The sequence below is a fragment of the Eurytemora carolleeae genome, unplaced genomic scaffold (genome assembly GCF_000591075.1).
Source record: "Eurytemora carolleeae unplaced genomic scaffold, Eaff_2.0 scaffold104, whole genome shotgun sequence".
In the NCBI taxonomy this organism is placed as follows: Eukaryota; Metazoa; Arthropoda; class Copepoda; order Calanoida; family Temoridae; genus Eurytemora; species Eurytemora carolleeae.
In genome coordinates, this window is record NW_019396033.1 from 91,895 (window position 1) to 116,982 (window position 25,088).

Below are 25,088 nucleotides of genomic sequence, written 5' to 3' on the forward strand. Positions count from 1 at the left end.
TATCTATCTATCTATCTGTATATCTATCTATCTATTTATCTTCGGTTTTGCCGTTTGGCCAGCTATAGCTAAAATAAATATATATATCAGAGATAGGAGCTTTATTCTGTAGAAAGATTTTGGATCATGAGATGCAAGCTCAGGTTACTCAGAACTGCACTTATAGACCTAATGTATGTAAAATGTACAAGGTCTAGAATTTCACGATGCACAAATTTCTTTGATAAAATAAAAATGCTCTTTGTTTACATATATTTAACCTTCTTCTCTCCAAGTTGAGAACTCTTGTATTGTAGATATATCAAGATGAAGGCTTTGTTAATCTGCAGATTAAATTAATCTTTATACGATATCCCGCGGGCACATTTATCCAGACTGCTCTGAAATGGTGCATTGATTTTCAAGACTGGGGCGACTCTAAAGTGTCACAATGCTTTGCCTGTTGATTTTATCTCAGTAACTCACTTATACTTTTGTAGCCCTAAACATGTACATTTTTAAGCATTAAGCACTTAAGTTTTTAAGGTTTAATTTTTATGAAGTAGTTGGCAAAATTCTCAATGATTTGCTTGTGGGAGCTTGCAGCAACCTTTGGATAACAAGTATAACTGTTATGGTAATCCATGAAGGTAGCTTTAATCAGTCAAGTAACAACTTAAACGAAAATATGAACAGTTATAATTTTTATAGATCATTACATTTAATTAAGAGTGCCTGCAATAGATATCGACATCAAGCACTCGGGGTTATGAGAATCCATCAAAAAGTTTCATCTCTACCAATTTTTCATAATTTTGTAAATAAATTTTGAAACAAAAAAATGTTAGAATCTATAAAATGATAATATTCATGGTATATTAATAATGTTATTTATTAATCATGAATGAATGAATATTTACAGCTCTGCGGCATCAATGCGCAGGGGTTTGTTTACAAAACATAAACCAGCAGAAGCTGTCACGTGTCAAAGGGAACCACAAACTACTAATTATAAGGATTGTCAACAGGGGCGTATACAGGGGAAAGTGAAAACTATGATTTCCAGCCCCCCCCCCCTGAGAAATCTCAAAAGGTTAAGCCTCCCACCTCCGTTGACAAATCCTGTGTAAGCCCCTGATTTTCAACATAACTTTCAGTGATTATCAAAAGAAATGTTTTAAAGGAAAGTGTTTGAACAGATCCCGCGATTTAAAAACTTCGGCTCGAGCCTTAATTCCTTAAACCAGACTTTAAGACCCAATCTTCGACCCAACTATGACGACAGTTTGTGTCATGTATTTGAAAGCTTCAAGATCTTCGGCTCCAATTCTCAAAAATAAACCGGTGCGGCAATTCCCACCATGAAAATCCGCCAAATAGAATATTAAATCGGGTTTTTAACTCAACTTTGTGGAAAATAAGATGCAGCTTGAATCCGAAAGCTCAAGCCGTAAATAAGGCTCTACGACAGCTTAGGCCCAAGCCGTATTTTCCCGAATTTTTTAAATCGTTGGCTCTGTTGACGAACTAACTCAAATTTGTACTAAACGACTGAAAATAACGAAATGGGTCGATCACGAACGATGAACGAACAAATAAAAAAGCAGAGCGCCCCTATCTCTACTCTAAACATAAAAATAGTTTTCAAATGTATGCGTCACGTGGATTTAACGGTTCTGTCAATATTTCAGAAAGCTGTGACTTCCGATCACAATTTGACCCCTTATACATAACTTTACAGCCTTTTTTCTTAAATAATTTTTTGTTGGCATATACATTTTGAAAAAGTATAAAATAAACAAATCTGTAAGCTTAAAGATTGTTGAAATATAGACGAAAACACGTTTGATTTCAAATAAAAGAAGCAGGATGCTTCTCTCTGTTGTTAGTTCAGTGTGGCGTGTTGCGTGATCGATTTTTTTATGGTAAAGGCAATCTTGAAAGTTATTTTAAATTTTGTTTACTATTTTAGATTTTCCCGGGCTTAACACATAAATTCAACAGCTTGTAATAAAAATAGTTTCTAAAAGTAACATTTACAAGATTGAACTTTAATACATTTATCATAAAACGCAACTTTTTACGAAATCATGAAGGGATCGGCAGAATAGGAATTGTTGAGGAATCATAATTTAATCTTAGATAATTTAACAATAATTTAAAACCCTTCTCAGTATAAATCCTGTTTTTTAATCTTAAATAGAACCTGTATATTTCCAGTTTCAACCTAAAATAGAAACTTCTCTGTATATCTCCTAGTTTCAGCCTATAATAGAACCTGCTCTTTATATCTCCTAGTTTCAACCTGAAATAGAACCTTCTCTGTATATATCCTAGTTCCAACCTAAAATAGAACCTGATCTGTATATCTCCTAGTTCAAACCTAAAATAGAACCTACTCTGTATATATACTAGTTCCAACTAGAAATAGAACCTACTCTGAATATCTCCTAGTTCCAACCAGAAGTAGAACCTGATCTGTATATCTCCTAGTTCCAGCCTGAAATAGAACCTACTCTGTATATCTCCTTGTTCCAACCAGAAATAGAACCCACTTAGTATATCTCCTAGTTCCAACCTGAAATAGAACCTGATCTGTATATATCCTAGTTCCAACCAGAATAGAACCTTCTCTGTATATATCCTAGTTCCAACCAGAAATAGAACCTTCTCTGTATATATCCTATTTCCAACCTGAAATAGAACCTACTCTGTATATCTCCTAGTTCCAACCTGAAATAGAACCTGATCTGTATATATCCTAGTTCCAATCAGAAATAGAACCTGATCTGTATATATCCTAGTTCCAACCTGAAATAGAACCTACTCTGTATATCTCCTAGTTCCAACCAGAAATAGAACTTTCTCTGTATATCTCCTAGTTCCAAACAGAAATAGAACCTTCTCTGTATATCCTATTTCCAATCTGAAATAGAACCTACTCTGTAAATCTCCTAGTTCCAACGTGTAATAGAACCTACTCTGTATATCTCCTAGTTCCAACCAGAAATAGAACCTTCTCTGCATATCTCCTAGTTCCAACCTGAAATAGAACCTACTCTGTATATCTCCTAGTTCCAACCAGAAATAGAACCTTCTCTGCATATCTCCTAGTTCCAACCTGAAATAGAACCTACTCTGTATATCTCCTAGTTCCAACCTGTAATAGAACCTACTCTGTATATCTCCTAGTTCCAACCTGAAATAGAACCTTCTCTGTTATATATATCTTGTTTGCTCTAACCCAAAACACCGACTGGAGGAAAACTCCGAATAGTTTGATAGATAGATACTGCTGAAGAGGATACCCGGAGTCTAATAGAACGTAAAACCTAAAAGTTTACATATCAACCTTTTTATTTAACATTAAGTAGTATCAGATTGTAGGAAAATAGGAAAGAATAAAACTAAAAGTAGAAAAAAGAATTGAGACTGACACTTTTGTATCTAAAGAACGACCCTCTCCTACAGAGCTAACTCATATCCTCTCTGCTATACGACTGCTTAATCTAAATCGTTTTTTTAATCCTTCCTATACCCTATATCTACTGCAGTATCTAATTATTCAAGGATCAGAAATTGACCAATAAGGGGTAAATCGGCCAATCAGAATTCAAGACTTTGAACGGATTTGAATTTATATTTTTTTTTACAAACTAAGTGCATAAATCTAAAAATTACCGTTGTGGAAATTTAAGTCAAATCTTAAATAGCTCATTTTCTTAGTGGATCTTTAGCTATTTTGTTTAGTGGATAGTAATTCCGTTTTCAGCCATTTTTTTTAGTCGAAAGTAATTCCATTTTCAGCCATTTTGTTTAGTAGATAGTAATTCCGTTTTCAGCCATTTTGTTTAGTGGAAAGTAATTCCATTTTCAGCCATTTTGTTTAGTGGATAGTAATTCCATTTTCAGCCATTTTGTTTAGTGGATAATATTCCCTTTTCTGCCATTTTGTGTAGTGGATAATATTTCCTTTTCAGCCATTTTGTTTAGTGGATATTTATTTCATTTTAAGCCATTTTGTTTAGTGGATATTAATTTCATTTTAAGCCATTTTGTTTAGTGGATAGTAATTCCATTTTTAGCCATTTTGTTTAGTAGATAGTAATTCCATTTTCAGCCATTTTGTTTAGTGGATAATATTCCTTTTTCGGTCATTTTTTTAGTGGATAGTAATTCCATTTTCTGCCATTTTCTTGGGTATTGGGACATTCCAGTAGGTTGTTAGGTAACAAGAGAGCGGGGTTTGGGTTAGAGATGTGTATGGTTCAAACTGAATTGAACCCTACTACTCTTTATACTAACCTGAATCCTACTCTTCTCCATCTAAACCCTACTCTTCTTTTACCTAAACCCTTCTCTTCTCCAACTTATCCCCTACTTTTATCTAACCTAAACCCCTACTATTCTCTAACTTGAACCCTACTTTTCTATGTACTTGAACCCTACTCTTCTCTAAACCTGAAACCTACTCTTCTCCAATCTGAACCCTTCTCTTCTCTAATCTGAACCCTAATCTTCTCTAATCTAAACCTCTACTCTTCTCTAATCTGAACCCTACTCTTCTCTAACCTGAACCCTACTCTTCTCTAAACCTGAAATCTACTCCTCTCAAACCTGAACTCGACTCTTCTCTCAGCAAACCTTCTTTTACCTAACCTGAATCTTGCGTTTCTTTAACCTGAACCAACCTTCGGTCTACTTTTCTTTAATCTAAAACCTACTCTTTTCTTAACAAAATCCTACTCTTCTCTTATACTGGTTTAACGGTTCGGTCCATGACCAATTAAACTGTAAATTTTTAAACCTATAATTCGACCAATTAAACATAAATTTTCAAGTTTCAAGATTGTTGAATAAATTATATTATGAACCAACACGCAATTGAATTCAAATTGATGAACCAACTCCATCTAGCCTTGATCACGTAAAACTAAACACAACTATCTGTATCGGAATTTGTACAAGATTATGTCCTACCTTTATTTAAAAAAGGGAAAGAGACCTTATTCACTTAAATATTTAAAAGACATAGCCCAACAAAAAAGTATTAAATAGCAAGTACGAAAACTCTTTATACTTAAATGGATGAAAATGGTCTCTAAAGTTAGGACTCGCTGGACTATTGCTCAGGATCAGGACCTGTAGTTTATCCCGTGGTTAGTGTAGGGTGCTCTCTACCTTAAACCCAACTTTTTGTAAACTCAACCCTGCTCTTTATGAACTAAACCCTAAGTTTCTATTTTTTAGATCGTAAATTCCACATTTGGAAATAATTCAATCTAAAATTTGCGAATCACAGATTTTTACATAGATCATATAAAAATTTTAAAAAATAAACAGTTTGATTTGGAGAAATATATTTTTTTAAATAAACGTCTAACTTATTTTGATCTTGTGATCGAAGATTACTTTCATCGTGAAAATTCATAATTCGCCAAAAAAAACTATATTTCTGGAAAGTCATTCATATTTATTTGAATTTAGTATAGTAACTATAGTAGTACAACGTCTGATTATGGAATAATTTATATTTAGCTATATATTTATGTAATCCAATATTAACCTGTAAAACTATACGGAAAATAAAAATATTTAGTTTAAAAAATATACATTTGCCTCAAATTTTTACTGGGGAGCTCAGTTTAAAAATTCAAAGTTGACTTTTAAAATAGTGTCCAAGCAAAGCTGGGTTCTCAAGCTAGCACTATATATATATATATTCGTGTAGATATTAAGATAGATAGATACATGATGAAAGGAAAGTAGGAAAGTAGCAAGGAAAGCTATCAAAGGTAATTCTGTCTGCTATTTCTTCCACTAACTGCTAGAAAACAGTGTGTGATCAATAATTTAACAAAGTTATAACTTTATAAGTGTATTTGTGTACAGAACCTGAAGTTATTAATTTGTCACTTTTGTAAAGGTGTCCTTTGATTATTTCTTCTCTGAAAGTGTATATATATATTTATAAGAAATTCAAACTTTTTAACCGGAAAAACTTTTTTTAAAGGTAATATTTTTCTTTGACATTAAAGTCTTATTTAAAAAATATTTCAAAACCTTTTTATTCGTTTTTGTCGTCAATGATTAAATTGGTATTTTTATATTTTATTACAAGAAATGTCTATATGCTACCCATTAGAAGATTCAGATACATATGACAAGAGTATGATAGAAATTCAAGGACTAAATTAAAAGTATTTTAATTGTTTTTAACCCTATCTCTGCTGGGGTACTAGAAAACCAGGATATGCTGGGGGGGGGGTCAATTTGACCCCCCCTCTAAATCCCATGTTTGATGTCCAAATATGACAAATGATACATCATTGGAAAGCTCTTGTGCTCTACCTTTAGAATCTTTGCAAATTTGCAAAAATTAAATAAAATGTTTGCAAAAATAAATTGTCCAAAAAATGGAAAATTATAGATTTTTGAAAAGCTCTTGACCATGCCATTTCAAATATGCAAAATAATTTTCAAAATTTTAAATAAACTGATTTTTAATCAAGAAAAACTAAAAGTGTGCACATTTCCTTTGACAGATTGTTTGCAAAAAATTTGCAATTTTAATTCGCAAAACTTGTGCAATTCGTTTCCTTATGTCAAAGGCTTTCCAAAAAGCTAAATTTTATCAAAATCTGACAAGTGGAAGTGGGTCAAAACAAAGATTTAGTTTGTTACAGGAAAAAAGCAGTCATTCAGGCAGTGTGCCTGAGGACTCAGGCAGTTAGTATTAAAGCCCGGTTTTAGGCCTAAAGGGAGGGCTTTGGGTATGTAGGAAAAGTCAGAAAATTTCAACAGCCTCAGACCAATAATTTTTGAGTTATGTAAAAAAAACTACAGGGGGGGGTCAAATTGCCCCCCCCCCCCAGCAGGAATAGGGTTAAACGCTTTTTTTTCTTACTTACAAGACTGTAAAATGTAAATGTAATTTAAGGAAGAAAAGAAAAGTATTTTAATTCTTTTTTTTAACGATTTTTGTTATTTTTTTACAAGCTGTCAAGTGTAAAAATTTTGTAGTCAAAGATTTGCATCTTTTCCTCAAAAATCGGTCTACTTCGACATTTTCTGCTCCACTTTACATCTCTTTAACTGTCAGGAAATTGTCAAAATAAATATATAAAAGATATGTATATAGATGCAGAAAAGAAAAGATATATATATATTCTATATTAGAATTGAAATACACATGAAAAAATGTATATGTGCACTTTGTATTAAATTGAAGCCACTAAAAAGTTTGTATTCAACTGTATAAAGTATTATCTTTTCAGATTAATGGTCACGAAAAGGAAACTGCATGCCAGTTCTATGACTTTTATCAATTCGGTGGTAATTTTTATCAAGATCTGTGGACTTGGTCTAGTTACAGATAATTAGATTTGAGATCATTTATGTTTTACAGTCTCTGATTTAAAGCTAACATATGTTAAACCTGTTTCATGGTTGGGTCCAGGAGGTCGGACCTGACGTTAGGAGGTCAAGGACTTCTACTGGTCTTTATGTGGGTCCATCGAATACGTCTAGACAACCTGCCCGACTAACTCAAGCTGCATCTTATCAAATTGTCAATATTATTGCTTCCAGGTAAATACAACTTAGAAAATATAATTAAAGATATAAAGATTATAATACAGAAGTAAAATAAGGTTGTTAACAGTTAATGGGGTAATAGAAGTAAAATAAGGATGTTAACAGTTAATGGGGTAACAGAAGTAAAATAAGGATGCTAATAGTTAATGTGGTAACAGAAGTAAAATAAGGATGTTAAAAGTTAATGGGGTAACAGAAGTAAAATAAGGATGTTAACAGTTAATGGGGTAACAGAAGTAAAATAAGGATGATACCAGTTGATGGGGTAACAGATGTAAAATAAGGATGATACCAGTTAATGGGGTAACAGAAGTAAAATAAGAATGTTAACAGTTGATGGGGTAACAGAAGTAAAATAAGGATGTTAAAAGTTAATGGGGTAACAGAAGTAAAATAAGGATGTTAATGGGGTAACAGAAGTAATTTTAAGTTTAACTGCATTACAATTTTTTACGCAAGACGTGGTAGATGTGGAGAATTCAGAACATGGCTTGCTAGTCTACCATCAACTTGCAGGAATACTCTTATAGGTAAACTAGAGATAAGAAAGAATATTCAACTTGCAGGAATACTCTTTTGGGTAAACTAGAGATAAGAAAGAGAATTAAAAAAGCAGGTTTGATCTAGAGAACAACTTACTTTAGAGTTTTATGCAATTTGTCGTGCACCACCCTCCTGAAAACCTGGAACCATCCCTTTAAATTAATATTTCAGAATGTGTTTATGATTACAGTCCAGATCCTGATAATATATCTCTTCTTCCATCTTCTGTTCCAACTCAGTTTACTAGGTATTATATATATGTATATATGTATATTATTCTCTGCAATCGTAAACTTGTTTCTTTCTTTGCCTAATCATTGAATAAGCCATTAAAAGGTGGTATTCAAGATAGAAGACATAAACCTTAGAATCGTCAGATTTAAAGAGTTTCAGATCGCCTTTACAGTCTCATTCTTTGTGGGTAACCCTGTAAAGTAGTACTAGGGGCGAAACTGTTGGGTCTGGTCACCCTTAAAAAAAACGAATTTAGTGATGACCTTTAAGGGAATGTGGCCATATTTTCAAGTGACCTTCCATTTGTAGAGGAGCATTTCTAATTCACAACGATACCTTTTGAAACTCTGTCTGAAAGAAAGACGGAGATATTCTAATTTTTCCAGCTGAAAATTGATTTGCTTTGAGAACCATTTAAACTCAATCTCGGCACTCAATTTTCAGTTAGATCAAACAGGATATATCAATCTTATATGATTCATTGTCTGGATTATTGTTTATTTTCTAGATCTGCTTATTTTCACATTCTTGGCTGGAGTTGGAGTATATTGTTTGGAGCAGACTGGAGTCAGGTTCAGATACCAGATCTTTACTCTCTTCTTTTAAACAGGAAACATTATACAAACAAGAAAATTTATAATTACAAATGATTCTGGGTTTTCTTCTAAACACGGGAGTTAATGGCCTCGTTTTGAATAAAAAAATTACGGTACTTATTCTTCAACCGAATATTTTTCGGTAACATTTTTCAAAAAATAATATAAAAAACATTGATACACATACTGCGTCTGCAGGGTCTGTAGAGCCCGAAATTTAAAAGAGTATCGTTGAACGAAACTTCCGAGTTTTCTTTTTGGGGTGTTAATATTTGTGTAGATTTGGATTTAAGAGATTCGGTAAAAATGGAGAATATGAAGAAACTAAATAACATAATATTTGATAACAAAAATATTGATATACACAAAACTGTCATAACCCCATTCATGAAACCCGGGTTCTAAAGCTGGTTTTCATAACGATACCCTGTCTTAAGTTTTGGGCTCAGGGGTTTGTTTTAAACTTCGATTTTGGCATATATTTAGTAGGCATTTTAACGGAGTACACTTTACATCAATACTAAATGATCTGAGCTGGGAACTTTAGAATGGGAAACCATTAATCCCGACTGCTTAATCCGAATATCCAATGTGGACACTTTTGATTTCTTGCTTAATCCACTCTTTATTAGAAATAGTATAGAAAAATCAAAACCGGTTTTTTAAAATTAAGAGTGCTTCCCGTTTCTGTATATTAATATTAAATGGCACGCAAAATTTCAAATTTATCGGCTTCTAATACGCGACTCTGATTGATTGAATTTTATACACTTTTCAGGATAGAAGTACAAGATTAAGTTAGTTTCGAGATCAAAAAAAGAGATGATCAAGCATTAATCTCAATATCCACCATTCTAAAGTTCCCACCTCAGAATGAAAATATGGAATGAAACAAATAAATATCAACGGTATGGACGAGGGGAAAATATTATTAGACATTTGAAACGAACAATTATATCAAGACAAAGAATTTGGCGGTTTTTTCACTGTTTAATTTAAATATTTGTATATAAATGTTTTTATATCTATAGGAAGGATATAAGTATAGATTCTCCTAGTAGAGAGGAAGATGTATACATTTTCTAACATTATCTAATTAATTTGATCTAGGAAAGATTGTCTGATTGTCACATGACACACTCTGACTTATACACTTCAATATTCAAAACTATCACGGATACTGGTCAAAGTCAAGTTAAAAAACTTATCCTTAAACAGTATTTAAACAGGTAAATAAAAATACCGCGTAAAAATATCAAATAATCATTTATATGTTATTCTTTTTAGAAATGTACAAAGCATAAGAGAGATGCAGGGAATTTTTAACATGATTGCGCAAATGCCCCGTCTTGTTCATATAGAAATAGGATATGCCGCCAACGACGCCATCTTGTGGCAGATTGCTAGAAACTGCAATTTTCTCAGGTAAATGTAGAAAAATCTTTAAAAATTTGTTCATTTCCAAATATGTCCATTTAAAACTTTTTTTTCAGAGTATTAATGATTTCTGGAAATGATGTGACAGATAAGGTATTATAATATCATTATAAAAAATATCATTGATGAAATATTTATTGCACAACGTACACGTTCATGTTTCATTCTGATTTGTATCGCTTTTCCAACTGGTTGGTTCGGACAAATGATATTTCATTTGAAGGTACAAAAAAATTGCAATACTTAATCTGCAATAGGCATTCCTATCGTAAAAAGAAAAAGGTTTTATTTATAAAATCCTTCCAGAAAATGAAAATTGCACTTGTATGCCAATACGATATAGGCATTTGGTGATTACTTGATATATGAAAAAGTTTTATATTTTATTTTACTCCGAAATTGCATTATCCATTGGAGAAACTAGGCTTAGTTATATTAATTACTCCCAGAAACTGCATTACACTTTTTCTTTGTATACAGAGATGGGATACTTCTTGGTGAATACTTTGCTTGGTCTAATTAGTTGCATGTGCAGGGGTTGTTCTGGTTGTGTGGACTTAACTGGGAGCTCAGAGAAGACGACATTTATCTGAACCCAGATAATGCCGAAACATTTCTCTACCAAGAGTCAGAACAAACTAAAAGTTGCGAAGATTTATCTGCAGAAGATAATCCTGATGGACAAGAAAATTATTTGCATTTTAAAAACAGGTCATCATCGAATACAGCAAGGAATGTAGACTAAAGGCATGGGCGATAGGAAAACTAGTTCCTCAGCAGTCCAAATACCTAACAGAAACTAGTTCTTCAGCAGTCCAAATACGTCACAGAAACTAGTTCTTCAGTAGTCCAAACACGTCACAGAAACTAGTTTTTCAGCAGTCCAAATACGTCACAGAAACTAGTTCCTCAGCAGTCCAAATACGTCACAGAAACTATTTCTTCAGCAGTCCAAATATGTCACAGAAACTAGTTCTTCAGCAGTCCAAATACGTCACAGAAACTAGTTCTTCAGCAGTCCAAATACGTCACAGAAACTAGTTCTTCAGCAGTCCAAATACGTCACAGAAACTAGTTCCTCAGCAGTCCAAATACGTCACAGAAACTAGTTCTTCAGCAGTCCAAATACGTCACAGAAACTAGTTCTTCAGCAGTCCAAATATGTCACAGAAACTAGTTCTTCAGCAGTACAAATATGGCACAGATTAAAAAAAAACGCTAATCCTATCGCCCATACCTGTAGTCTACATACCTTGGAACACAGAAATGAAATTAAATTTAGAAATTAAGATTTTACTTAACTCAAAACACAAAAACATTTACAGATTACACAGTAAAAAAACGATAGAAGTCATTTTGGTATAAAAAGGTGCTTTTAATTAATAAATATTTTAATTCAATAAGATTCTGCATTAATTATAGTTTTATTAAATATTGATTAAACAGGTTTTTTATTTTTGTTTCTTTCCTAGAATTGAATACAGAATACCTGAATATCTTATCCATTTGAATATTTCCGGGTCGCTTCATGTTACTGAGCTGGGGGTCAAACAATGCTGGTCAACCTTCAGGTACATTCTAATATCATTTATTGAACAAGAGTGATAATCTTGAAATGGCGTTTTTATAATTTTATGATCTTTGGTTGTATTGAAAAGATTGGACTACTTTTAAAAATCTGAAATATCAGTGAGAATTTAAGAACAGATTATCAGGGGAAAGGCAATGTTTTTCTTTTGTTATGACGTAGAACTAGTTTTATTAAAATATAACAAAAATTGTAAACAAAAGTAGGAATTTTCCTTTTCCTTGCAATAAAACTAGTTTTAGGGCGGTCCTCATACAAAACATTTGGTGTGTTGGTATAGGAAAAACAATCGTTTTTGCTTTTATACTGTTATACAATTTTTACCCTAACAGAAAATAAAGGCTAAAACGAACCAAAAAACGATCCCTAAAATGAACGTGTTATAACGATCTTTTTGGACTTTTTAAAAAAGAATGTTTAGGATAAAAGTATTGCCAAGTTTATGAACAGCGAGCCTTAAGACAGTTTTGAAGTCTTGGAAGTTTTATTAAAGTTTTACAAAAACAATCCGAAACGATGAACAGCACTATGGTGTCACAGTATAATGTAAGTAAACCCGGTCATCCTATTCTTATTTGACCTTTCATTGGTCTGACATCGTAGGAATCTCCGTCAGCTGAATATCCAGGAGTCTCATCTTTGGTCTATTCTTGCTGACGTTCAGATCTCCGAGCTGTATACTGAGTTTATTCTTCCAATCAGGAAGATATTTAAAGTCAGATAAATCAAATTTACAAGTTTATAATTTGTTTTATAGTGAAACTAGCTTGGGAACTCAGCTTTGTCCGGAGACCCAACATTTTTTTCAAATCATGCTGAGAACATTACCTTGGTTCTTAAAAGTTACCAAATAAAAATTTATCGCAAATCGGCCAACTGGTTCTTTAGTTAGTGTCGGACAAAAAAAAAACAGACAAACAAATTTGGAGAATTACTTTATATTGATGACTTACCACTCCTATACCATGGCCAATGGTAGGCTAAGATAAATTTTCAATTTGCCAAATTCATAATTCGTATCACTGTGGAATCAAATTTCGGAAAAAAATACAAACAGGGGGAGAAAATTTTTTATATCTGGCCACAATATCATTGAATAAAACCTTCTTCAATTTTCAGATATTTCCCATTTCTTTCTTAACTTTGAATATCTGAAATCTAGATCTATTGAGTTAACTACTAGTTCCAGGTAAAGTCTTGATCAGGCATTATGGGGGGGGGGGGATTAAGAGGCTGAGCTCCTTCAACAGGAAAACTACTCCTCCCCAGACCGTGGATATGTACACCCTTGAACCTTATTTACCGATTATTGATGGAGTCTGCAGTTACTATCAATAATTGGTACAAAAGATGGAATGGAGGGTTCAAGACTTGATCTGAACAGGAAAAGTCATTATTTTGTAAGTTAATAAAAAATGTGTCTTAAATTAGTCATATCTCAGCTGAATTCTGAAAGTTTGGATTGATTTCTAATTTCTGAAGAGAGGATTTATAACCATATTGATGAGTAGAGAATAAAAGGACGTTTACTTTTTAAAATCATAAATATCAAATAGGTATATTCGCAAAGGATACGCAATTAATGACTACCTAAATGCTACCAAATATAACAATTTGAAGGTGGAAATTGGAAAAGTCTGAATGGAAAGCTATTTAATGGCAAATTACCAAAATTTAAAAAAAGACTATTGTAAAACTGCAGAAAACGATGATATTACGGAAAATAAACTGTAAATATTCCGTACAGTATGGCTAAAGTTCATCCATTGAGGAACCATCAAGTCAAACGGAAGTAAATTGAATGAAAGATTGAGATCTTTTATGTTTTAAACCGTAACTCATCTCATTTTAAGGACTGTAAAGAAAGTATGAAAGGCGGAATAGGCTGAAACCTGAGAATCTCAGGAGTTGAACGATACCTATAAGACATCTATCTGATGTTCCTGTCTCAAGAAATTGACATAAAACTGTGTCAAAATTATACCAAAACGTATTATGTAAGATATACGTCCGTATCACGTGACCAAAACTCCCTCCAATGGCAGTGCAGTATACTGGTCACCTGATATGCAGACGGAGACACTTGACAATAATACTGCACTGCCATTGGTTGGAGTTCTGGTGACATGTTCCGGACGCATAAATAATATTAAAATTCAAATAATAATAGGAGCAAACTGAAGATTTTCATTCTCCTCTGGGATATTGTTGTTTTCAGATTGGTTGCGTATTTGTTGAATATGATCTGTTTAATACTACGAATCTTATACAAAATCTTAAATATATACGTTTTGGTATAATTTTGACACAGTTTTTTATCAATTTCTCGAGACAGGAACATCAGATAGTACTCTTATGTCTCAATCAACTCCTGCGATTCTCAGGTTTCAGCCTGTACCCCCTTTCATTTTTCATTTACAGTCCCTTTAAAGAGTTTTGTTTTGAACTTATATTATATGTTATCAGATAAATATAATTTTTTCTTTCTTTGAATAAATTGATACTAGAGGAGTTAAGAGGTCACGCAGTCGTATCAGTAATGTCATTTGATCTTAACCTTCTTCCTCTGTTTAGCTAAGGATTATACAGGATTATATGTGAATTCCTCTGTTTAAATAATGATTAAATAGGATTATATGTGAATTACTCTGTTTAGTTAAAGATTATATACGCACAGTGGAAGAAAAAATGTGGAAAGATTGCAGTTTATACAATTCAAACATTTTAATACTATTTTATAAGCTGACTAATCAGTCTGGTTTTTATTATTTTAGACACAACTATCTGAGTGGGGCGGCTAAACTGTTCCCTGCCTTGGAGGATTTAACAATCTGGAACTTTGATTCAGAATACTCATCCCCCCTGCAGGTATACAGTGGTCTACATATACTCACCCCCCCCCCTAGGTCAGCAGGTATACAGTGGTCTACATAGAGGATTTAATAATCTGGAACTTTGATTCAGAATACTCATCCCCCCTGCAGGTATACATTGGTCTACATACACTCACCCCCCCCCCTGCACCACCAGGTATACAGTGGTCTACATAGAGGATTTAATAATCTGGAACTTTGATTCAGAATACTCATCCCCCCTCCAGGTACACAGTGGTCACCAGAATAAAGAGAAAAGAATTTGAAGTTAATCAAAAGTTTCATTTACTCTTTTATATCTTTGCTAAATAAAGTATAACTCACTATGAATGTCAAAAATAAAAGTCGGATAGATAAAAATAGGAAATCTAAAAACAAAAATACACTGCAAAATCAATGCCTAAACTTGGGAATTAAAAATAGTAGAAAAAATGGACTATCAGAGAGTTTTTAAAATAAAAATAAAAATTGTTTAAGAAACTGTGTTCAGAAGGAAATACATTTATATCCTATGAGTTTGAATTTATTTCTCGCTCTAGTAGTCAAAGGAACTGAGTTTTTGCCCAATAGTCTTATTTTTTATCCCTTTACCTTTTCAACCAGATGTCGACAACCGTTGATAATTCAAACTATGAATTCTGTTAGATCAAAAAGTCTAGATTTGAAATATTAAAGGTTTCCATCAGGTTGCCAATATTTAGGGACTAGAAAATTTGAGTTTGTGGCAAAAGCTCAATTCCTTTGATTTTAGAAATTTACAGAGTGGGAATCCTTTGATTTTAGGAATTTACAGAGTGGGAATCCTTTGCTAAATTAGAAACTTTGAAACTAAATAATCTTGGTTTCAAATACCTAAAAACTATTCTCAGGTAGTAGCTTTAAATCTTCTTAATTTCTGGCAAATGTTTCATGATTTTTTTCAACTTTCACAAAATTCTAAATTTCCTTACTCGTCTAATCTTTACATTCTGATTTTTTTTTTCTTTTGATAAATAAATAATAAATCAAGTCTGAAAAATATTTATAAAAAGTTTCTTTGATTGAATAAGATATACTACAGGGTGTCCCAGTGAACATGGGAATTCAATGACGAATTAGAGATCGTCTTTGTTAAGAAATAGCATTGTAATACCTGATTTCAAAAGCCATAATGTTTGCAAGAGTTTATTTTATGAAAACGGTAAATGGCTGCAAAGATGTGTCTATAATGTCTCTGCAAGAAGAACAGTGAAAACGGACAAGTTTACTTAGTTTGTATACTGCAAAATTGGACCGATTTCACTCTAAAAGATAAGCACTTCAGTCTAAATTTAATTATCACTGTTATTTATAATTTTGACAGACACATAACACTGAGTTGACACTTATGACGTAGATACAGCTGAACTGAGAGTGTACACAATACACATTCTGCGTTGGTATACAGCAAGGAACATATATATTTCTTGGTATACAGTAATTTTCTTGTTTATAAGTATAAGTACAACGAGGGAGGGGATGTAGTGGCGCCATGAGTCCCGAAAAAATGTTCTCCGAGCCTCCAGATTTACAGAATGACCTCCAGGTCCCGCAAAACTGTCTCTGTGCCTCTTACTATGCCTTCGATAAAATTTTGGCTTTTAAATCCACCAAAAACCTTTTTTCAAAAAATCTCAACACAATAAAATAGTTTACAATGATACATTAACATTTTGTATTAAATAGTTCATTTTAATTAAGATTAAAGATTTTATTTTTGTTTGACAAAATTTCTCAAATTCCTTAAATTGTAAAGAACTATTGCTGTTGTCGCTAAGGAACAAGATTCTGACGATGAACAGATAGACAAGGTATAACCCACAAATCAAAATCGATAATGCAGAAAACTCTTTATTTCCATAATAAATCAAGTCTGAAAAATATTTATAAAAAGTTTCTTTAATTGAATAGGATATACTACAGGGTGTCCAGTAAACATGGGCATTCAATGACGAATTAGAGATCGTCTTTGTTAATAAATAGCATTGTAATACCTGATTTCAAAAGCCATAATGTCTGCTAGAGTGAAAACGGACAAGTTTACTTTGTTTGTATACTGCTAAATTGGACCGATTTCACTAAAATATAAGCATTCAGTCTAAAATTAATTATCACTATGATTTATGATTTTGTCAAACGAATAACACTGAGTTGACACTCATGACGTAGATACAACTGAACTGAGATTGCACACATCCTGCGTTGCCACCTATTGTACTCGATAATCGATTTCGTATACTGTAATTTTCATGTTTTACTAAGTACAATGAGGGATGGGGTGCAGAGGCGCCATGAGCCCCGCAAAAATGTTCTCCGAGCCTCTAGATTTACAGAATGACCTCCAGGCCTTGCAAAACCGTCTCCGACACGTGCCTCTCGCTACGTCTCCAAGCCTTGGTCAGTCTGTCTCCATGCGCTCCGCATTTTGGTCTCCAATAAAAATATTTGGCTTTTACATCCACCAAAATCCTATTTTTCGAAAAATCTCACAATGATAAAATAGTTTATAATGATACATTAACAATTTGTATTAAATAGTCTATTTTAATGTAGAGAAAAAAGTTTTATTTTTGTTTTTCTAAATTTCACAAATTTCTTAAATTGTAAAGAACTATTGCAGTTTTGTATAAATTTCATATTATTTCACAGGGTTTTATGTACGAATCAAATGATATCAGTGGCAATTCACAGAACACAGTAGTTTTTAATCCTTGAATTTATTTTTTATTGTATGCTTTAGAAAACATTGAAGAACTATTTTTTTAAGTTGAATTTTTTTTAAATAGTCTACATATCTATAACATGCTAAACTAACAGGACAGGGCAGCGTTGTGGCTTGTACTTAATCTTGAATAAGTTTAATTTACTTATAAATAATTTTTCTTTTTGTGAGAGAATTCATTTATTTGACTGAATGTTTAGTCAATCATCTACCTGTCACTATACCTGTTACTATATGACGAACCCTCATTAATTTGCATTTTTATGATTAAATTTAATGCTAAGGACTGGAAAGAGTTGATATAATCTTCAAATTATGATGTCTTCAAAGATATTAAAGTTGTTTATAAAGGTCGTCTTTAATGCATACAAGCTTTATGTAAACCTTTTACAAATAAACAACTTAGGATCAATTAAATGAATTAATATTTCAAATTTGTCGATTAAAGGTTTCGTGGGGCCTGGAGGTCATTCTGCAAATCTGGAGGCTCGGAGGTCATTTTTGCAGGGCTCATCGAGGCTCTACAGTCTACACCCCTTACCTCGTACAATCGAATGCAGTCAAACATAAACAAACAAATTGTAAACATAGCAGACGAAAATCTTAACGATTACAACTTTCTCAGTAGATACACTATGTAAAGTCAAAGAATTATTTAAAAAGACGACATCGAAATCGTCACTCAGTTCCCATGTTTATTGGGACACCCTGTATGTAGCTAGTGGTGTAATTAAAATAAAATAAAATTTAGAGGGATTGGAACACAGCTTAAGTATATAGATATTGACAACTTTTCAATAGAAGAATCTCCCAATACAACAGTCAGGTTAGAACATATCTCGTTTATTATTTAATCATAATTAAAGGGAGTGTCTGGCTAAACATTGTAGATAAGCTGAGAGTGCAGTATTGTAGAGAATTTTTGTCGGGGGGCAAGATTTTAAAGTTATATTTTGCGCTCTTATTTTGCAATAATACACCGTACAAACGTCTAATAGGTCTCAAATAATTTCTAAAAAAAGTCTCTACAATACTGCACTCTCATACTACAATACTACAATACTGCACTCTCAGCTCAAACACTAATTTAAATTGTTTTAATAAATGCATTAAGAGGTTGAAACTTGTAACAATTAAATCTATGATGACAATACGTAGCCGACTAACATCAGTATTGACGGCTACACCGTTCAAATCACAGAATACCGAAATAATTTATTTCACCACTGGGCTGCCCGCAATTAATAATCACCTAAAATTCTTATGTACAGGGTTATACACAAAGGATGAAACTTCAAAGACGACTTTACAGAATTAACACTGTCTGTTACATCATATTCATAATTCCCTGAAAACTGTAAATTTGCCTCTTTATTTTCAAGATAATTAAATAAGCCAAATTGAAAGACTAAATTCAAGGAATTTAATTTAGTCTTGGGATTGTCACAACGTTTCCAGTCGTCTTTACAGTCTCACCCTTTTTTGGGGGACCCTGTATTAAAGATTGAATTTTGTCTTCTGTCTTGAATAAAGAGCATAATTATTTTTCTGGAAACTCATGTGTATGAAAAAAACACTGATTAAGTACAACGGTCTCTAGTGTCTTATCCTGTGTGATAACACTGTATAAGACCTTCTTCAACGATGATTTATTGATTTTTTTTTTAGCTTTAACANATGAATCCTTTCCTAATTCAAATTACAGGTTCTATATACTTTACCATAATTTTGAAAAAGGTAAAAAATTATTGAATAATAAGGGACACTTTAAAAAATGGTGTATCTAGAAAAACGCTACACTTACAAAACGCTACAGATATTCTGTAAACTTGCAGTACATTGTACATTATTAATTATCTATGATTGTAAACTTCTATCTAAAAAACATTTTTCATTTGAACTGGGTTTCAAATGAATATGTAACATGGTTAGCTTAAACCCTTTTTAATGTACATTCAACTTATAAACATGTGTGGAGATAGCTTATCTATGTTATATCTATCCTCGCTAATCCTATAAATACGCAAATCTTAAATGAGCCTATTTCAACTGTGCTGTAATATGTAACATGATTGCCTTTATCATGTGATATAAATAACGTCGTAAGAATTGTTATTACGTCTATTAACTTTAACTTGTTACATATAAACCTTAAATATAGTTAGTTAAAATCAGAACTTTGCTATGATTACAGTGTAAAGAGTAATTGTACCCCGTTGACTATTCGGGTTGAGATCATATCCCGTTTAGGGAAGAGATGGATTAAGGGCTTGGTAAATAGCAAATGCTTGTGTCCCTGTGTGGCATTTAGAGCCTAGGTAATAGCTTATTGATAGTTACATTTCTGTCCCTGTGTGGAAATTAGAGCCGAAGTAAAAGCTTGTTTTATAGCTATGCTTGTGTTCCTGTGTGACATTTAGAGCCAGAGTAATAGCTTTTTTGATAGCTATAGCTTGTGTCCCTTTGCGGCATTTAGAGCTTGAGCAATAGCTAGATTGATAAGCTACTCTTGTGTTCCTGTGTGGCATTTAGAGCCAGGTGGGTTGTGTCCTGGTTGACTTGGATAATGGACGGGTTGTGTTTGGACTAATACAGTCTGCTGAGACAAACTTTTAAGAGTAAGGCATTTACTACAAATGGTAGCAGCGGTGAGAGTAAAGATTAAAAGAACCCTAGTCAAATTCCAAGATCTCACAGGAAGAAAATACAGTGAGTACCCTGTGGAAAGGTCAACAAGAAGAACTGTGTCAGAAGGAAACCACAGTAAGTTGAGATTGAAATCAGAACTCAAAATGAATAGAGCTGTAAGAGACAGTTGTAACTGATGAAAGGATCAGAACACCGAATATGAAGGAAACCAGAGAAACAAGGGGGAACATTCAGCTTGAAGAATGGGAAGTAAAGAAGAAAAGATTGGAACACGGAAGATATTTGGAATTTCTAAGGCAGGAGGTAGAAAAAGCAGAGTTAAACGAAAAACAATATGAAGTACAGGATAAGATACAAGAAGTGAAAATAATGCTAGAGCAGGATAAGAAGATGGACGAGAAATAACAATGCATGAAACATCCGATAGGATTTGAAAAGTATGAGAAAGCATACAGAAATACATATGTGGAGATGGGGGAGCTGATCGAAGCTGATATTGAAGTAAGAATACTAGAGTTTATGGAGAGTGCTCCTGAACATAATGGAAAACAGGAGGAAGTATTAGAATTGTGCAAGAAGTTAGATACTCATCTGAGGAAATGGGAAATGGATATGATCCCAAATGAAGATATAAAGAGAATACTGCAGTCCTGCATCACAAGACCAGCCAGGCGAAAGATAATACTGTTTTTCCCAAAGGATTAGGAAAAATGAACAGGTTCTTACAGGAAATATAAAAAAGAAGCTGGAAACAGAGAGAACTTTGCCAGAAACAGGAATTCCTAGATAGGAAACAGGAAAGTAGTGAAGACACCAGAGGATATTATTCTGAAAAAAGGAAATTATGTCTAAAAACATAAACTACCGAAAACAGAAGTCAGTAGAATTCAAAGATGAAATGATCAAGGGACTGTATGATGAAAAGTTGAAGGAAACATGCAGTTTTTTATGCGGGAGACACCACAACAGGAAATAGAGATAGAAGCAATATTGGATTGTCAACTATCTTCAGATAGATATGAGATAAAAGATAAGTTTGCGGAAAGTTTTAAGACAATGGAAAATAACAAAAAAGCAGAAAAAATGTGGGAACCAGGAAATTTTAACACATGAAGTTCTAAGAAAGCAAAAGATCTAACAAGAGAGATCATGAAGTGGGGGAAACACAGAAAGTTAGCAAAGAATCAGTATCTTGTGAAGATGCAGCCAAAGAGGAACAGACATCAGATGATTGCGAGGACGAGGAACCAGAATGGTATAAAGATTTAAGGGAACTTATTTTTAAATGGGCTGAAGAGAATCCAGACTGTTTGAGACGGAATCCAGTCCTTTTCTAAGACAAAGATATGGAAAGCCTGGGATCAGATGATGATAATCAAGAGGATAGGAAGGATAAAGATTGGAAAGATACTCCCTAGAACATGGATGAAGAAATCAAAAATATCATCGCAGATAAGATAATATAAGATAAGATAAGAATTATACCGAGTTTAGGAAAATTTCCGATAATTAAATGATGTATCAGGAAGAAATATTTCGAGTTCAGACAATAAGAAGAAAATGAATAAAAAAGTCAAGTATATCCAGAAGAAGATTAGCTCCGAGTCCGTTTGAGGACTGAAGGGGTTACATCAATGTAACTATCCCTATTACAATCTATAGAGCACACACTGGTTACAGTACGATATTATAATTGACCATTTCCAATCACCCCCCCCCCCCATTAATTTTCGGCTCTGTAACCCTTAAACATTCAAAATAAGAAAATTCAAGTAAAAGCTACAAAAATATAATTTTTGATATTTTGATAGAAAAGCGTTTTTTTCTTTACTAGCGTTTTATGAGTGTAGCGTTTTTCTTCTTTGAACTAAATAATTTCAGGGTGCCCTTCCTCTGACTGAAGAAACGTTATTCAGCCTTCTTCATCATTGCTCTAAACTGGTTAAAGTTGGAAACCTTGCCAAGTGGAATATTCAGGAAGAGAATTTAAAGAAAAACCTCAAACATCTTCAAGTTATTTCTTTTAATTTAAATTTGATTTTATGCAGACAACTGTATGAACAGGGATCTTGCATGGAAAACATTTATATTGATCCTATCTTAATTTTAATAATTTTTTATTTTTAAAAATTCTTGCCTCAGGATATTGATGAAAGTATGGAAACCCTAAAATTGATCTTCAATTGGTCCAAAGTAGACAAAGAGGATAGTCGAGAGGATTGTCAATGGGGGATGTAAATACTCAAGGAGAATAATTGAGGGGATTGACAATATTCAAGAAGAGGATTGTCAGTATTCAAGGAGAAAAGGACATATGATTCTCATTGTTCAAGGAGAATAAAAGAAAAGATTGTCAATATTCAAGGAGAATAAAAGAGAGGATTGTAAATATTCCAGGAGACTAACAAATAATAGAGAGGATTGTAAATATTCAAGGAGAATAACGAATAACAGAGAGGATTGTAAATATTCAAGGAGAATAACAGAGAGGATTGTCAATATTCAAGGAGAATAACGAATAACAGAGGATTGTCAGTATTCAAGGAGAATAACAGAGAGGATTGTGAATATTCAAGGAAAATAGGAAATAAAATAGTATTCAAGGAGAATAGCAGAAAGGATTGTCAATATGCACAGAGATTAAATGAGAGTGTTATGTTTATGATTTATAAGATGGGATTATATCCGAAAAAAAGCTAGATTATACCATAATTGTTACAGTTTGCAGGGATTACGTTAGGTTGAACATTGAAGAAGAACTGCATAACTATATAGTTTTGATAACACTGCCGGCAAAGAACGGGTAATGATACAATGTAGATACAGAACAAGGAAAAGAGAAAAATCTAAGTATTTAAAAAAAATAAAAATCTCCCAAATGTAAACAGTATTTAATCATGTGATATAAAAATATAAATATATTGTGGGAAATGAAATAAATTTAAAGGGGAATTTCCCCTCTAATGACACAAACTTTCAAGGAGAATTCACGCTTTTATTGTTGGAGCTGTTTTATGGAGATTTTGCATGAAGGTCAGATTAGTGATTAACTCTATAGGAATGCATTTTTAAAATGTAAAAAAACATAAATTGAATAAAGTGATATTAAGCACCCCAGATGAGACAAAGGCAAAAAAGTTGAGAAATAAAAATACAAAACTCCTTTAAAAATGCAAGTTTCAGATTTTATGTTTTTCGATAACTTATTCCAGACCTACATCAATAATCCAGTTTCTATGCAAAATCTTAGAAGATTATCTTGAAAATAAAGATATACATACTTTTAATTTATCTTTTTTATATATTAGATACAACAAAATTAATGTTTTCATACTATTTATACAAATTTTATTGAAATCTGTGCAATGACTCATGAATCATGTGTTAAAAATCATAAAATCTCCTAGCTGTATGAGATCTATTTCTGAAGAATATTGGACACATTTTGAAGAAAAAAAAAAGGCTGATGGAATACAAGTAGAGTATTGCACAGTACAGGACAGCAAGACCAATTAAAATACTATGGAACGAACTTCATGCTGGGTTCACTTCTGCTTGTGAAATATAGACAGTGTGTCCCAAGAAAACTCTTCAGTGGGAGCAGAGCTTCAATTTTGGACATTTTTTACGTCCATTATATATATATTAACAAGTTAAAAGTTTACACCAATTAATCAGACATTTTGGTTTCAAATAACCAAAAATCTTCAATATTTGTCCAATTTGAGGCTCTATAGCTGCTGCAGATTTTTATTAGAACACCTATATATTTGAAATGTTGGATGCAGAAATGTTTATGTCCTCCAACTATAAAAACTTTTATTTAAATCTGTGCAATGATTCACGAAACATGTGTTAATGATTATAGGAGATCCCAGATGAAATCTCTCCTTTCAGACTTATCAGGCTATTAACAAAAGTATTTATATTAACACGTTTTAGATTAGTTTGTCATATTTGTAGTAGAGGAACTAATGAGCAGGATGTCTCACGAAACATGACAGTTGATGAATAGTTTTAAATATGTCTTCTTATGCATCGTGTACGAGATATTAAAGACTTTATGCAGTTAATTTTGTTAAATAAACGTTTACTCTAATACATTTTACTTTGAATTTAGTATTATCTTCTATACTTTGGGTATTCTCCTTTGTATCAAACAACTTTACAATTTATAGAAAGACATTTTTAAATATTTACCAATTGTCATGTTTCTGGGGACACCATGGAAGCAACCAGACTACCATATTAAGAAACCAAACACTGGCCAAATTTACTTACCCCTATGAATAAGCAACCTGGGACCGGAGCTAAAATGAATTTAAGCTAGGTCTAGCTAGAGGCGTTTGAACCACGTATCTTAGTTCAGTAATTGGGATTTGTCAGTCATATAAATGTAGACTAAATAGTAGGTGGATACTGGATAGTTCAGCAACCAAACTCAACTTAAACAAATTCAGTCTTTAAATAAGGGGAGGAAGGTCCCCACAATAAATTCTCGTCAGACAATTTTAAATTGACTAAAAATAACAAAAATTTTCGCCAATATGTTAATGCAAGTGATATCGAAAATTAATTCTCTAAGCTATTATCTTTATAACTATAATAACTTAAAATAGATTTATGGATCTAATTCTAGTATGCGAGAATAAAATCTACTTTATTCACTCTAAGGACTTTTTCGAATCTTAAATTATTATATTCAATGTTCCCTGCAACTGCACACTTCCGTTTTTGCTAGATCATTAAAATTAACTTATATTAATGGGCAAAGCTAAACATATATCAAAGTCTCTTTCTCAGTGTATGAAATAAATTTGTAAATTAAGAAGTTACTAATTTCAAGAAAACAG

At 32.7% G+C, this 25,088-nt stretch overlaps 2 protein-coding genes across 3 annotated transcripts; both read left to right on the forward strand.

The window, feature by feature from the left end:
- Positions 1 to 7,260: 7,260 nt before the first annotated feature.
- On the forward strand, positions 7,261 to 10,034 carry LOC111697422 (uncharacterized). Its single transcript, XM_023467447.1, has 5 exons — positions 7,261 to 7,569; positions 8,035 to 8,105; positions 8,290 to 8,365; positions 8,861 to 8,962; positions 9,980 to 10,034. Exons 1-5 carry the CDS (start codon positions 7,409 to 7,411, stop codon positions 10,032 to 10,034), a joined length of 465 nt encoding a protein of 154 aa, XP_023323215.1. The 5' UTR covers positions 7,261 to 7,408.
- Positions 10,035 to 10,062: 28 nt separating this feature from the next.
- On the forward strand, positions 10,063 to 19,248 carry LOC111697360 (uncharacterized). Of its 2 annotated transcripts, none has more exons than XM_023467345.1 (10): positions 10,063 to 10,177; positions 10,236 to 10,373; positions 10,442 to 10,478; positions 10,921 to 11,096; positions 11,858 to 11,956; positions 12,577 to 12,675; positions 13,136 to 13,162; positions 14,748 to 14,841; positions 15,630 to 15,715; positions 18,338 to 19,248. In XM_023467345.1, the coding sequence occupies exons 1-10, from the start codon at positions 10,080 to 10,082 to the stop codon at positions 18,438 to 18,440; spliced, it is 957 nt and encodes a 318-aa protein (XP_023323113.1). In that variant the 5' UTR covers positions 10,063 to 10,079; the 3' UTR covers positions 18,441 to 19,248. The 2 variants fall into 2 exon arrangements, with proteins under 2 accessions (XP_023323113.1, XP_023323121.1); XM_023467353.1 differs by having other exon boundaries at positions 18,367 to 18,412.
- Positions 19,249 to 25,088: the final 5,840 nt, after the last annotated feature.

Coding starts and splice junctions, on each gene's coding strand:
- LOC111697360 (XM_023467345.1), top strand. CDS start 10,080: ATGACACACTCTGACTTATACACTTCAATATTCAAAACTATCACGGAT. Junction 10,178..10,235: donor CTTAAACAGTATTTAAACAG/GTAAATAAAAAT, acceptor TATTCTTTTTAG/AAATGTACAAAGCATAAGAG. Junction 11,957..12,576: donor CAATGCTGGTCAACCTTCAG/GTACATTCTAAT, acceptor CTGACATCGTAG/GAATCTCCGTCAGCTGAATA.
- LOC111697422 (XM_023467447.1), top strand. CDS start 7,409: ATGTTAAACCTGTTTCATGGTTGGGTCCAGGAGGTCGGACCTGACGTT. Junction 8,366..8,860: donor GTTCCAACTCAGTTTACTAG/GTATTATATATA, acceptor TTTATTTTCTAG/ATCTGCTTATTTTCACATTC. Junction 8,963..9,979: donor TACTCTCTTCTTTTAAACAG/GAAACATTATAC, acceptor TTATATCTATAG/GAAGGATATAAGTATAGATT.